This window comes from Cygnus atratus, chromosome 20, assembly GCF_013377495.2.
Source record: "Cygnus atratus isolate AKBS03 ecotype Queensland, Australia chromosome 20, CAtr_DNAZoo_HiC_assembly, whole genome shotgun sequence".
NCBI lineage: Eukaryota > Metazoa > Chordata > Aves > Anseriformes > Anatidae > Cygnus > Cygnus atratus.
Window position 1 is genome coordinate 4,996,014 of NC_066381.1, and position 14,804 is coordinate 5,010,817.

Below are 14,804 nucleotides of genomic sequence, written 5' to 3' on the forward strand. Positions count from 1 at the left end.
AAACTCACCGACAGCCTAGTACAAATATTTGCATTAAGGCTCCAATTAGAAAAACAGAAATCATTTTAATGAATTATTTATCAAATCAAACACATTCATCCTCTTGGCAAACTGCCTGTCAGGTACAAAACCCCCTCAAAATATCACTGCAGCTGTGAAAAATTAAGAATAAGTGGGGCAAGCAGGGGAATACTCGCCACAAATGAGGTTTAAATAAAACACTCAACTAACAGACACATCATTCTTCATCAGAAGTACAGTCCACTCTAAACGTGATGATTTCACTCAATTCCTTCCTGTTTGTCTTTGATGGCAACCTGTAAAATACACAAACAAACACACGCTAAGACAAGAACTGTCACTGAGCTAAGGAAGCTAGTTTAAACATTGATACCATCAGACTTCTATCAAACACAAGGACAACTGCAAAACAACAGGCTGAAACATCTGTGGAAATCTCGATGCCATCCAGGCAAATAAAACTTAAATTAAAATCAAAACACATTTGTAAAATGGCTTCTGGTGCTTTTACCATTTACCAACACATCCAAGGACATTACACCTATGCGAGCTAGTACCCTATTCACAGTTGTCCCCCTTTCCTTTGTCTGAATACCTTTCAGGCAGATGAAGACCCAAAAATCACAGATTGTACAGCTGATCATGATTATGAGTGGTCAAGAAAATGAAAGTGATTAAAAAAAAAAACACAGAAGATTAGAAATTTTTTTTCTACCCTAGTAAGGCTGTGAGCCAGCTATGGAACTATTACAGTGTACCCGTTTAACTCTTGCAGGGCACATAAATAACCCTCAGGAGCAGCCAGGTCTCACCATGCTCTGAAAGGAGTTGTCTGAGTAGCCAGACCCAGCATGGCTTAGACAAATTTACTGCCATAAAACAATAGCAACTCTAGCAAACACCAACACTCCCTTTGGTTAAAGTGTATGAGCGGGTTACAGTTAAAAAGAAACAAACGTACCCTGAATCTCTCTTCCAGGAGGGACAGCTCACTGATCAGATCCGTGATGGCATTGGTGAAAGCTTCCTGGGGGCTGTAATCAGGAGTGGTTTGGACGCGGATGATGATTTTGTGTTCCAGCGGGTGTGGGACCTTGTACCCTGCAAATAACACCTGAGGGTCTTTCAGTAACTGCCTGAAAGGGAAAAGCAGCAGTGAACAAGCACGTAGCACAAATACAAACATTTTCTATTTAAGAAAGAAAAAGAAGAAAACACTTTTCTGTAGGCTTTGATGGCACACTTTCAAACAGGGCAGTATGAACAGCTGAGGCTGCTTGCTCATTTGTATGGGCTTTGATAGTACATTTTTAAACAGGGCTTGTTGAATATTACAAAAATATTAACAGCAGAGCTGCGTTGCCTTCACCTAACATATCACAACGTGCCTTTTCTGAGGTAAATTTTAATATTAAAAAAAAAACAAAAAAAAAACACACTAAACCCGCCCCAAAATGACCCCCAACCCCTCCTCAGCTCACGATTTGATGATGTTCCCCAGTGTGTGGTCCTCCTTGTTGATGGTGAAGAGGCAGGCGTTGGGCACCTTCGTGTCCTTGTTGATGGTGATCCTGCACGTCAGACGGGGCCGTTACCTCAGAGCACCGTACGGGGAGCCCGTCCCCCTACCCCCCCCCCCACCCCCCCCCCCCCCCACTCCGCGGCAACCAAACCCAGCCCTGCTCACTTCTTCTCGCCCTCGAAGAGGAGGAAGGACTCGAAGGCCGGAGGCGCGTTCATGCTGCCTCCACCGCCGCCGCCACCTCCTCTTCCTCCTTCCCCGCCGCCACCATGGCGACCAGCCCCTCACTTCCGCCCACAGCGGCCCCTGGAGGCCGGGAGGTCCGAGCCCCAACGGGAGGGTCCCACAAAATGGCGGCCGGGGAGTGCCGTGGGCAGCGAGTTGTGCTGTGCAATCCGCTTCCCCTTCTACACACACACACAAACACACACCCGTGATGTCCCCAGTGCCACCAGAAGGGGCATTAGTGGTGGCACCAGTTACACAGTGTGCCACCGTCAGCACTCATACAGGTAGTATGGTTGGAAAAGACCACCAAGATCATCTGGTCCAACAGTCCCCCTTACCACCAATGTCCCCCCCCAAACCAGGTCCTTACTGTGAGAAACACTCTGTAGCCAGTAACACAGGCTCAGGCGAGGCTCTCAGTGAAGCAGCATTTTTATTTGCGATTGCAACGGCAGGCGTCCCACAAGCAGGAGCGCACCTACTAGTTCCATAACAGAGTTTATATACTTTTTTTCCTCGACGACTGGGATCCTTCCCGTTTCCCCAATTGACTGGGTAATCCAGGTTCACAATCTATCCGATGCTTCACAGACAATACATGGCTTTCAGTTGCCAGCCTAAGTCAAATTTCTTTTGCCTTTTATACTCTTTGAGGTGGTAATGTTTCTTACACAGTGATTTCTGCCTAATTGCTCTAAGGATTCTGGTTGTCTGCATTTTACAAGGTCATCTGTTAAGCTTTCTTATCACTGCAAGCATATCTCAATACCACATTCCTTCCAAAGCCAACGTTTTTATTCCCACATTAAGCACCACGTCTTCTTTTCTTGCTTGTGTCTTGCGCCTTCTTCCTGGGTTGCAGGTGCCTGAGCTCTTGCAGGTGGAGCTGGTAGAGGCACTTCAGGCACCTCACTGTGAAGGCAGCGTTGGCCTCCATCCGGCAGAGCAAAGCGTAATCATCCACAGCATCCTTTCCCCAGCGGTCTGTCCCTAGGGAAGCTGAGGCCGACCGGCCCGTTCCCTGGAAGCGGCAAGTGAAGCGGTACAGTGAAGGGCATGGATGAGGGCTCGTGGGGTGGAGAATTGTCTTGCTGAGCTCGGCTTCCTCTGGAGCGTCCAGCCTCATAGGACTGCTCCGGGTAGCAATTGGGGCTCACAACACCACCGGCAGGCCCCGGGCTGTGCTAGGGGCTCCCAGCGGCTCTCAGCCCTGCGGCTGGGCATGTCCCTGGGGAAGAGGCAGAGGGCCTCTCGGGGCCTGCTAAGGCTCTTATACCTGCTGGGTTTTGTTCTTTCCTGCGAAGCCTTAGTGGCCAAGGTCCTTGTGGTTCCCGGCTGCCCACAGGCTGGCCCTTTCCTGCACGCTGCATCTCTGTCACTCACCTGTCTGTGGGGTCTCTTGACTTTTCCTCAGAGGCCACGCCAAGGAGGCAGATGGCTTCCCAGTTGCTGCAAAGCATCCAGAGTCTCCTGCCCTGGGCAAGGTAGCCCCAGAAGTGGCCCAGAAGCTCTTCTCCTCCACCTTCTCAGCTGCACAGATGTCGGCCAGGGCGATGGAGCCGATCCTCTGCTGGAGGGAGGGGACACGGTACTCAGTGCCATCCCAGTCATAGCAAGGTTCCACCTACACATTTGTCCCCCTTACTTCTGCCCCAGGACTCTTGGCAAAACTGAGGGCCTCCCCGGTGAGGTAGAAGTGGAGCTTCTTGGCAGCTCAGGACAGCAGCAGCACCTTGCGCTGCATCTTGTGGACAAGGAGCAGCCCCTCCTTCACCACGGCAGCAGGGGGGTTCCGTGGCCCCCTACTCCTCCTCCGTCCCCACCAGACGGACTATGAAGGCCTTCATCTGGGTGGCACCGTGCTGCAGGGAGGGCTGCAGTGTGGCCAGCCAAGCCTCCTTGGCCCGCCGTGCTGCCGGGTCCATGTTGCTGCAAAGCAGCCATCTTTCCTGCCCTGGGCAAGGTAGTCCCAGAAGTGGCCCAGGGCGTAGGGCAGGTCGGAGGGCTTGTGCTCAGTGCTGAGGCGCCGTTGCTTCGGGTCCACGGTGCTGAGCCGGAGCCAGCTGGGACAGCTGGAAAGGCCGAGGCTGCAGGGCCAGTTGGAGGCCTGGCACTTGGTGCCATGGCGCTTGCTGACCCTGACCCTCTCCCAGCAGCGGTGGCTGCAAAGGCCAATGCCACCTGGGATGGATGAAGCAAGGCCAGAGCCATGTGCAGGAGGAGAGTCAGGCTGAGCTTTGTCCTGCTCTCTCCCAAGGAACAACACCAATATTAGAGGTGGCTGTCACGGTGAGCAGAGCTCCGGGAAAGACCACCAGGACTAACTAGCAGCTGTGGCCCAGCCCCATGATGCCGTAAGGCCTTTGGTCGTGACAAGGCTGGGGAGGACGCGGGCAGGCGGTCTTCAAGGCCTGCTGCCGCCACTGCAGTGCACACGGGGGGACTGCGTGCCCAGCAGGGCGGTGGGCCTGAGCCCCCTGCGTTTTGGGCCCTGCCCTGAATTTCTCAGTGAGAAGGAGCCATGGCCAGTGTCACATATAAGCTGGGCAGCCATGGCACGGTTCTCCTCAAAAGCCCCTTGGGGGCAGAGTGGAAGCCCCCATTAAGAGGAAAACCCCCAGTTGGCCGTTGGTTGGACAAAATCATAGAATCATAGAGTTATTAAGGTTGGAAAGGAGCTCCAAGATCATCTGGTCCAACCATCCCCCTACCACCAATGTCACCCACTAAACCATGTCCCCAAGCACCACGTCCAACCTTCCCTTAAACACCCCCAGGGACGGTGACTGCACCATCTCCCTGGGCAACCCGTCCCAACGCCTGACCGCTCTTTCTGAGAAGAAATGTCTCCTCATTTCCAACCTGAACTTCCCCTGGCGCAACTTGAGGCCATTCCCTCCAGTCCTATCACTGGTTATCTGCGAGAAGAGGCCGACCCCCAGCTCCCCACACCTTCCTTTCAGGTAGTTGCAGAGAGCAATAAGGTCTTCCCCGAGCCTCCTCTTCTCCAGACTAAACAACCCCAGTGCCCTCAGCCGCTCCTCACAGGACTTGTGTTCCAGAACCTTCACCAGCTTTGTAGCCCTTCTCTGGACACACTCCAGGACCTCGATGTCCTTCTTATCCTTGATGTCCCCACGGCCTCCCTTGTGGCCGCTGCCCCACGCCCCTTGGTACTGAAAGGACACGTTCCTGGACATATGTTCTTTCTTCATCTGGGAGAAGTGGTCTGCTGCCAGCAGAAATTTTCAAGAGTCCCATGCAGCAGTGGCTGCAAAGGTCAAGGCCACCTGGGAGGAAGGAAGCCATGGCCAGAGCCATGGCCAGGAGGAACACAGTACTTGAGCAGCACCGTCATGAAACAGCTCCACCCAGTGCTGCCACAGCACTACCAGTGCCTATCCCTCTGACCAGCAGTGTCCCCAAAGAAGAAGGACAGGGGTGCAGGGAACAAAGTGCCTTTATTGCCACCACCTAAGACAGAGGTCTCCCTGCCCAAACCCCTCACGTCTGCAGCTCCAGCAGGGCAGGGGATGCGGGGGGACTGGGGGACAGCAGGCGGTGGCAGCCCTCCAGGTCTTGCAGCACCTCAAAGAGCTGGCTCAGCCCCGGGGGCACTGGTGCACCTGTGGGGGGGACCAAAGGGCAGTGATACTAGATCTCCCCAAAAACACGCAGGAGCATGCCCCAAACAGAGCATCCCTGATGGGGATGGGGAGCTGGGGGTTCCTCCCTCTGTTTCCCCAAGTGTCCCCCTCATCACTACCTTCACCGCAGACCTGGGGGCCGTTCTGGGGGTCCTCCATCTTCACCAACTCCCAGTACTTTTCCCTGGGGAGAAGGGTACAGGGGAGACAGAGCCTTTGTGGGGCAGGGGACACACAGGGGGTTGTCCTCCCTGTTGGCCCCACCATGAGGGGCTCACCTGAGGGGCTGCTGGAGGCCGTGGAGGTGCTGGAAGAGGCGCTGTGCCTCTGCGTCGGGATCCAGGGGGTCACTCCAGTCCTGCAGGGTGACACCGTGCCGGGTCCGGTCGCACCCCAGCCCTGTGGGACAGAGGTCTGGCGATGGGCTTTGGGGGGAGGCAGGCACCCCACCAACACCCCCACACCGCATCCTGGCCGCCCCCCGTACCCGTCCTGTCCTTCTGGTGGCAGCAGGTCCACTTGTCCCCCCTGAAGACACCAGGGTGGTAGGCGCAGAGCATCTGGGGGTTGTTGCCGCACACCTTGCGCAGGGCGGACAGCCACTGGTTCAACTCGTTGACGCACTGTCGCAGGGGATGGGGTGGAGATGGGGTGTCCTGGGTGGCTGACACCCCCATCCCCATCCCAGTCCCATCCCACCTTGCACTGCAAGTACGCCGTCTCCTGCTGCCCATTCTCATCCACGTAGACAACCTGCATGACGTGGCAGCTCCCGAAGCTCTTCTCCTCCACCTTCTCGGCCGCACGGATGTTGGTCAGGGCAATGGAGCCGATCCTCTGCCAGAGGCGGGGACACAGTGCTCAGTGCCACCCCAGTCATGGTGGGGTTCCACCTCCTCCTGTGCCCCCCTCACCTCTGCCCCAGGGCTCTTGGCAAAGCTGAGGGCCTCCCCGGTGAGGCAGAAGTGGAGCTTCTTGGCAGCACAGGACAGCAGCGGCCCCTTGCCCCGTGTCTTGTGGACGAAGAGCAGCCCCTCCTTCACCACGGCAGCAGGGGGGCTCCGCAGCCTCCCCTCGCCACCATCCTCCTCCTCTGTCCCCACCAGCAGGGTGATGAAGGCCTTCATCTGGGTGGCACCGTGCTGCAGGGCGGGCTGCAGTGGGGCCAGCCAGGCTTCCTTGGCCCTTCCCGCTGCCGGATCCATGTTGCCCACCATCTGGATGGCCTGCAGACCATGGGGACGGTGGCATCACCACCAAGACATCGCCCCCGGTGCCATCCATCCCCTGCTGTCCCCTGTCCCACCTTGGCCAGGAGCAGCAGTGTGCGGCTGGTGCGCGCGTCGGCGTGCGTTTCCCGCAGGTGGAAGAGCTTGGGGGTCATAATGGCCGGCGAGAAGAACCGGAGGCAGAGGAAGCTGGTGACGGCCACGAACTTGGCATGCTGTGGCCACCAAGATGTGTGAGGGCCCATCCCAATGTGGGACGTCCCCAGGCACCACGTCCATTGATGCTGTGGGGATGTGTGGGCTGGCTACCAGCACAAGGGACAACCCCATATTTATGTGGGACAGGAGTGACCTTGCCAAGATGAGAGCTGGAGGAACCTCACCTTTTCAGGGCTCTGCTCCTCGCCCCAGGGCTGGGGTGCTGCCTGGGGTGCTCTGCTCCCTGGGGACCTCCCCAAGGGCCCTGCTCCACGCGCAGGAGCAGACCCCAGCAAGCAGACTGGAACAGCCCCAGCGCACCCTGCCTTTTGGCAATGTCCCTTCTTGACCCCCAAAGAGACTTCCATCTTCATGGCACGGTGCGACACCAACCTCCATGGCCCTCCATCCCCACCACAGGTTTTGAGAAGGGTCCCCGCGCCAAGCCTGACCTGGTGCTCTGGAAAGCGCTCCCCGACGCGCTGGAAGAGCTGCCGGAAAGCAGCGCGGATGACGGGGGGGCAGGTGGGGGCTGACTTGCTGATGGTGTCCAGCAGCTCCCTGAGGTAGGACTGGAGATGCTGGCGGCCCTGCTCCATCACCTCGCTCTCTGTCTGCACCCGGTGCAGCCCCGAGCACCTGCGGGCACCATCGGAGCCCATCAGCCCCACACCGGGGGCAGCCCCACCCCACCACCATCCCCCCTGTGCCCCTTACCCAACGTCTTTGATCTCCACCTTGCTGGGGTCCAGCTCCACGTACTTCTTCTCCTCGAATACACGGGTGATGATGGGCCCCAGAACCGCGTGCAGGTACTGCATCCCTGTCACCTGCCGGGGGACCACAGCTGTGTATTTGGCACCCTACACCCCCATCCTCAGGGCCACCCAGGGGATTTTCTTCAACTCCTGGCCCCAGGGGAAGAAACAGCCCCACCAGAGCTCCCCCTTGGTGACCTGGCATGAGCAGGGTTTGGGCTGAAGCTCCCTGTGGGTTTGGGGACAATGTGGCACCTTGAGGAAGGACTCCATCGATTTTGAGGCCAAGGAGTTGCTCCGAAACAAAGTGTTGGGCTCGCCTGTGAAAGGGGAGAGGGTCTGTGGGGACAGCCCTGGGACACCCCCCAGGAAGCTGCAGCCATGGGGGTGTTTCCAGGGGCTCTGCCCTCCACCCCCTGCCTGTTCTCACTGCAGTCACAGGGGTTTCCCAACCTCAAACCATCTGCTCCTCCACCAACTACAGCCAACATTGGCCAGCAAGTTCCTCGGGATGAACCCAGCAGGTTCCCACCCACAGCACAGCACGACGGCTGAACCTCAGCTGTCCCCCCAAGAATCACCACACAAGGTTCCAGAGATTTTGCAGCCCCAAGAGAAGGCTGGGAGCCCCCAGCACTGCTCCCCACCCCAGTCTTACAGGGCTTGGCCAGCTCCAGCTCAAAGAGCAGGTCCAGGAACTCCTTCACCAGCCCTTGGCCCAGGAAAAGCTTCACCAAGTTGACGGCGACCTCCTGCCGGCACTCGGCCGTGGTGGTTTCATCAAGGAGGGTGACCAGGTGTACCCGGCCGTCCTGGAGGGGAGAGGCACAAGGATGTGGTGGCCCGAGGGAGACGCACACCCAGCCTTGGTGAGGGTCGTGGGCACCCATATCCCCATCCCGGACCCCTCACCTGGCGCCCCGACTTCACCTCCTGGCAGAGGAGCTGGACCAGGGGCTGGTAGCAGTGCGAGGGCAGCACCGTCTCGTCCCGCAGCCTCACCTGCAGCTGCAGCGAGCCCAGGCTGCCTCGGCGCCTGCAGGAACACGGCGTGCACGTCCCCACCACGTCCCCCCTTGCTTGTCCCTCTGGTGCGTCCCGCTGCCAAGACTCACCCGTCCTCCCTCGGCTTGGACCTGTCGGGCTGCAGCCTGAACCAGCCCTCCTCCTGCCCGGCCGCCCGCAGCCCCTGCACGCTGAACACCACCTGGGTGGGAAGCGAAGGTTCGGGAAATGCCCGTGCCTTCCCCCCAGCGGGGGGGACAGGGCTGGGTGGCGGTGCTTTTTGGGGCTCACCTTGCCCAAGAAGTCGTTCTTGCTGACGAGGTCCCAGTCCCACACCTCCACGCACAGCTTCTCCCCGGCGGGCTCGGGCAGCTCGAACTCAAAGGATTCGTTCCAGCGCGGGTAGCAGGATTTCTTCACCACCTGCAAAGGCAACGGCTTCGTCCCTTTGCCACGTGGATTTGATCCTTCTGGGGACACTGAGGGCTCCCAGATGAGGATTTTCCCTGCCTTGCCACAGGCTGCGGGATGGGATAAGCTGGAGCTGGACTCACGGTGCTCTCCTGTGTCTTGCCGTTGTAGCGCACACGGACGAAGGGGTCAGAGGCACCGTTCCGGTCCTTCTTGGCCAAATCCCTGCGGAGAAGAGAGGGGACGTTCCAGTTAAACCCCAAAACACCCATGTGCACTCCTGCTCCCCTCCTCGGTTCCCCTGTCTCAGGCACAATGGGGAAACTGAGTCACGGAGCAGCCAGGACTCACCAGACACCAGAGCGCAGCAGGCAAGGAGCTGCCCATCCCAGCCTCCTGCCACCCTGGGAGCGGGACGTCCCCGTCCCCATCCCCGTCCCCTCCTCACCTGGCCTCCAGCACGGTGCAGCGCAGCCGCCGGCCACCCTCGCCCTCCAGGAGCTCCACGCGGAGGTGGATTTCCCCCTGCACCTCCTCGTTGGGGTCCACCTCGCTGAGGCTCACCCAGCCGCTGTATCCTGCGGGGACAGCAGGCACTGTCACAGGGGGACCTGGGGAGGCGTCTGGGACCGGCTGGCTGCAGGGCTGGGGACAGCCCCCCGTCCCCTACCCTTGGGGTGCTCTGCCAGCATGGCACGGGTGATGCAGACCTTCCCGATAACGTCGTCGCGGCTGCAAAACACAAGCAGGGAGGTGTCAGCGGGGGTGGCACGGAGGGACAGGGGATGAGGCACCCGGGGGTCCCGGGCTGGGGTCCCTGCGGTGCCTCTGTCCCCACGGCGCACCTCAGCCACTGCTCGCTGCCAGCTGGAAAATAACCTCGGGCTCAGGACACCACATCCAGCACCATCCCCGCCCAGCCTGGATGCTTTGCCTGTTTGTGTCCCAAAACCCACACCTGTGTGGCCAGGTGTGGATTCTCTGGTGTCTACTACAGGGTTGAGCAGACTGCCTGTCCCCTGCAGGCAGCCATAAGCACTGAGCTCCAGTTTCCCAGCCCAAACCCTGCGTTGTCCCAGGAGCGACCTGCCCATACCTGAGCGCATCCTCATCCATGACATAGATGGAGACGCTGTGAAAGGTGGGCTGCAGGTGCACCTCGTACTCCTCCCCCCAGAACGGGGACAGCGTCTTCCACACCGTGGCAGTCCTGCGGGGCAGATGGCACCGGTGATGGCGGGGACACAGCCCCACGAGCATTTGGTGACACCTGGCTGGGGTGCAGCACCCACAGCGGGGCGGCTTACGGGGTAGGGGTTGGCCATGGACTACTGGGCATTGTGGTCCATGTCTTGAGGAGGGGCTCAGCCCAAAGCAGAGAGCGATAAGGAAAAAATCAGCTCGGCTGTTCTGGGGACCCAGGTGGGCACGGGGAGAGGGCAGAGGGGCCGGATCCGCTCACCTGACGATGGCCTCATTGTCGATCTTCACGATGCAGTACGGGTCGCTGCTCCCTGTGCTGGAAGGCAATGGCACGGCCCCGTCAGTGCCGCCGGTCCCGCGGCTGCAGGCACGCGGTGAGCCCGGCTTCACAGCCCTGACCCCGGCGTCCTGCTGGCAGCCGAAGGCAGCTTCTCTTCCAGATAGGAAGGCAAATAATAAACAAATCCCACCCTTTCCCTAAAGCGAGTGTCTGCAGACCTCTTTGGCACACACCAGGAGCCACAACAGCCTCCTCCAGCCCCGAGATGGACCCAAAGCCCAGACATCCCTGGGGACACCCTGCGGTGACGCAGGGCGTGGGCAGCGCGTGCCACGGCCACCGCAGGGTGTTTACAGCCACCACGATGCTCTTAGCCCGCATCCTCCCCAAGGACGGCCCGAGTCACCGTTCCCACGTGCCGCTGCCAAAAAATCACCACTTTACAGCCGGGCTGAGTTCCTCAGAAAGGGGGTGACTCATCTGCAGGCACGGATGGGGCCGGAGGCGGAGGAGCCATCAGGACCCGTGTGCTAGCCAAGAAGGTGGAAAGGTTTCTGCTCAGCGTGCGTCTGGGGGCTTCCATGGGTCCTGGCTGCCCTGAGCGCTTCAAAATGACTGCTGGGGGACCGCATGGGTCCAGGTGTGGGTCATATCATCAAACACGGCTGCTAGGGGATTAAAAGGGTTTGGGATGCTCCCTGCCCTGCAAAACGCAGCTGCTGGGGGACCGAAGGGGTCTAGGAGGACCCACACGGCCACGTGGCACTGCCGCCAGCATCAGTGGCCTCACAGCTCGGACACGTGGCCGTCCCCGCGGAACACGGGTTTGCTCTGGAGACCGACAGGCAGCCGGAAAACAAAATAAACAAGCGAGAGCAAACAGCTTAAATCTTCCCTCGCCATCTCCCTTTCAACACCCAGGGGACCTTGCCCCCACGCTCCGTTTCTGAGGGCTGCACGCCCTGGGCACCGCGCCGGTGTCCCCGTCCCACGGCGTCCCCTCCCGGGGCACCCCCGATGTCACGCAGGTTGCTAAGAGCCGCGCTCTGCCCGCTCCCAGCTGCAGCCACCCCCTGGACAGGTTTTAAATGAAACCAGGGGATTAAGCACCATTAACCCGAAACTATTGCCGACATTCCCTGCCTTATGCAAACCATTAAGCGGGCAGCGAGTACACAGACGGAGAGCCACCATCTGCCCAGCTGAGCTCTGCCGAACAACACGGAGCGTGTTTTAGGTGCTGGTGGCTGTAGGGACACTGTGCAGAGTTTTCCTGCAAGCCCTGAATTTTGGGGAGCTCCCAGCACGGTCAGCATCAGTGCTGCAACACCCAACCCGCAGCCCCAGAGCAGTGCTGGGGGATTTGAATGTGAGCAAAGCACCATCCCCGACACGGGGATGCTCTGAGCACCTGTGCTTGCGCATCGCTTGCTCCTGGTTGGTCCCAGCCACCAGCAAAGGGGATTAAAACCCAGGTCTGCCGAAATCTGCTGCTTCAGAGCCCGCCCTTTGCAAGGGCTGGGGATAAATCCCCTGGGCAAAGCCCCCTGGGGGCCCCGCAGCCCAGGCAGGGTTACGCAGCCGAACACCCCGGCCAGCCCTGGATGATGTCGTCCTTGCAGCATCGCCACCAGCACTCGTGAAATGTCAGGGAAGGCGATTTTGCAGGCTCTCAGCGGGTGCTGGGCATCCTGCTGCCGCCCACGCAGCTGGCTCTGTCCGCCCGGCCCCGCTCACACGGCGAGCGCAGAGCCCGAGCGTTGTGACGGAGGGAAAGGAGACGGGAAGGGGCAAGGTCGGGCTTTAGAAGGAGAAAACAAAAAAAACAAGGGGTACGGATTGATAGCACCACACAGCACTACCTGGCCTCGCACGCGGCACTGGGGAGGGGACTGAGGCAGCGAGCTCTGCAATTAAAAATTCACTGGCTTTGCCCAGCCCTTGGGGAGGCGGGGGAAAAATCCCATAAAGCAGGCAATTTTCCTTGCTTTCCTGCACTGAAGATGCGGGGGGGGATTTTGCAGGGCTCCGCTGGGGGGGCTCAGGAGCCCGCCGGAGGTGCCGAGGCTTTCCCGGGCTGGGTCCCACGCGGTGCAGCCGGCAACGTGCCGGAGGGCAGGAGCTGCAGCAGGCTTCCTGCCTCTTTATGGGCAGCTCCACGGTTTCGTGGCTGCCCGGGGCCCCGCTGCCAAACCACGCTCTGGGCGGGCGCTTGCATGAGGAACAGAAACAAACAGCAGTGTTTCTGCTCTGGGAAGAGGGGGGGAAACCCACAGGAACAGCGACGGTGGAAACTTTGCATCGCAGCGGCGCCGGGCTGGGGTAAAGCCCACCGAAACCCCGCTGCTGCTGTGAGAACGGGGCTGCGGGCTCCTGGGAGCAACAGGGCACCAGGGGGGGGCACCAACCACAGCAGCATCAGCCAAATCCTGCTGCTGACCACCGTGTCTGCAGTAAGGAAGGACTCCTCCGTCGGATTTAGACAGAGAACCCCGCCGGTGCAGACCTGCCCGCCCTGCCAGAAGCAGGTTTTCCCCTGGGAGAGCGCAAGGTGCTTGCAGCACGAGCTCAGAGGCAATTAATTGCATTGCGCAGGGTTACGGCTGCCAGCAGCATGGCAGAGACCTCGAGGCTTTTGTTTTCACAGCCTCCGGAGTGGTCACGGGCAGAAATGTCAGGGTGCCCGGGGACTCGCTGCGCTGCACCCACAGGGACGGAAGCCCGGGGGTGTTTGTGAGAGGGCTCTGACCCGCAAACACGCCCCGGGGCTGCCGGTGACATCCCGGATTTCCTTAGGGAAATCCCAAAGGCTGCGTGCGACAGGGCAGAGGAACGGGATGCCATAAATCACTGGCAGGAGCAGGGGAGGGGACGGCAGCGGTGAGACGTGGCCAAGGTCAGGCAGCGGCAGGTGAATGTGCCGGGTCTGCGCTCGGGTTTCCCTCCCAGGGCAGCCGCTCCCCCTGCCCTGAGCCTCGTGCCCACGGGTCTGGAAACCTCTGCTCCCGTCTGGAAACATCTGCTCACGGCGACGTCATCCCTCCCGCAAAACGTCCTCCTAAAAAGCAGAGCCTCCCCTCGCTGGTTCGAGTTCCCAGCAGGGATTGATGCCAAGGGATTTAAAAAAAAATAAAAATCAGGCCTTGACACATGGGGTTTAAAAAAAAAAAAGGGGCAAGAAAAAAAAAAAGTCATATTTCTTTCCTTGTTTATCCTCTTTTTCCATGACGGCTGTAGGGCTTTTTTGCTGGTTTTCCAGCAGCCCCGACCCTGCCAGGCTGCAGCGTGCTCCTTGATGGCATCCCGTGAGCTCCACGGCTGGGTCCCCCCCGTGCTGTCCCCACGTCCTGCCCCATGGCGATGCTGGGACGCGTGGACAGCCCTTGGGGGGCTGCCAAGGAGGGAAAACCCGACCCGATGGGGACACCAGCGGAGCCCCCGGACCGGGTGCTGGGAGATGAGCGGGGACAGAGGGACGGAGGCACCTCCTGTTGGGTGACGGCCGTACCGGGGTCCCTGCGAAGGACCCAGCTACAGGTGGGGCTGTATGGCCGGGGCAGCCCTGCCCCGTGGCAGCACATGGGGAGTCATCCCCCTCCCCCAGGTATAGGGGCTGCTTGGGGCACCATAAAGGTCTGTGCTGGGGATGCCCCCAGCACTGGGTGCTCCTGGGAGGGAACCTCAAAGACATCCCAGGGGTGTCCCGAAAGCAGGGGGGGCACCAAAGCACTAAGAATTGCTGGGGGCACCCCAGAGCCCCCCCCAGAGAGGGTTCCTAAAGCACAGGCACTGCTGGGGGCGTCGCACCAAAGCCACCCTGGGGGAAACCCTAAAGGAAGGAGCACCCCAAAGCCATCCAGGGGGGAACCCCCAAAGCACAGGCACTGCCAGGGCGGTCCCAAAGCCATTCCGGGCGAGCACCCAAACCGCGGGGTCGCCCCCCAGCCACCCGGGAGGGATCCCCCAAATCACCGGGGCTCGCTGCGGGGTGCACCCCGAACCCATTACGGGGGCGGAGCAGCACGGCAGCGCCCCGGTGGCACCCCGAAGCCCTCCCGGAGCCACCCCCCGGCCCGGGGGCACTCACATGTCCTTGGCGGGCAGGTCCCTGCCCTCCACGATGCGCACGGACAGCGCGCTGCGCAGCGCCATGCCTGGCGGCGGCACCGCCCGGACCCGAACCCGCGGCCCCGGCGCCCCGAGCCCATGTGCGGGCCGGCGCCGCGGGGAGCCAATCAGCGCGCGGGGCGGGGCTAGGGGGCGGGGCCTGGAGGGGTGTGGGCGGGGCCACGTGGGCGGGGC

General features: G+C 60.2%; 2 protein-coding genes across 2 annotated transcripts; both read right to left on the bottom strand.

The window, feature by feature from the left end:
• Nucleotides 1–45: 45 nt before the first annotated feature.
• On the bottom strand, nt 46–1,846 carry POLR2J (RNA polymerase II subunit J). The gene is made up of 4 exons (XM_035559267.2): nt 1,709–1,846; nt 1,503–1,592; nt 983–1,157; nt 46–317 (listed from the first exon to the last, which is right to left on the bottom strand). The coding sequence occupies exons 1-4, from the start codon at nt 1,759–1,761 to the stop codon at nt 282–284; spliced, it is 354 nt and encodes a 117-aa protein (XP_035415160.1). The 5' UTR covers nt 1,762–1,846; the 3' UTR covers nt 46–281.
• Nucleotides 1,847–5,214: 3,368 nt separating this feature from the next.
• LOC118254104 (ras GTPase-activating protein 4-like) lies at nt 5,215–14,733 on the bottom strand. The gene is made up of 20 exons (XM_035559098.2): nt 14,590–14,733; nt 10,482–10,538; nt 10,116–10,229; nt 9,690–9,751; nt 9,468–9,597; nt 9,163–9,244; nt 8,900–9,031; nt 8,719–8,810; nt 8,516–8,639; nt 8,262–8,415; nt 7,859–7,923; nt 7,563–7,675; nt 7,298–7,484; nt 6,725–6,862; nt 6,333–6,644; nt 6,118–6,255; nt 5,906–6,041; nt 5,697–5,817; nt 5,538–5,602; nt 5,215–5,397 (listed from the first exon to the last, which is right to left on the bottom strand). Exons 1-20 carry the CDS (start codon nt 14,652–14,654, stop codon nt 5,276–5,278), a joined length of 2,409 nt encoding a protein of 802 aa, XP_035414991.1. The 5' UTR covers nt 14,655–14,733; the 3' UTR covers nt 5,215–5,275.
• Nucleotides 14,734–14,804: the final 71 nt, after the last annotated feature.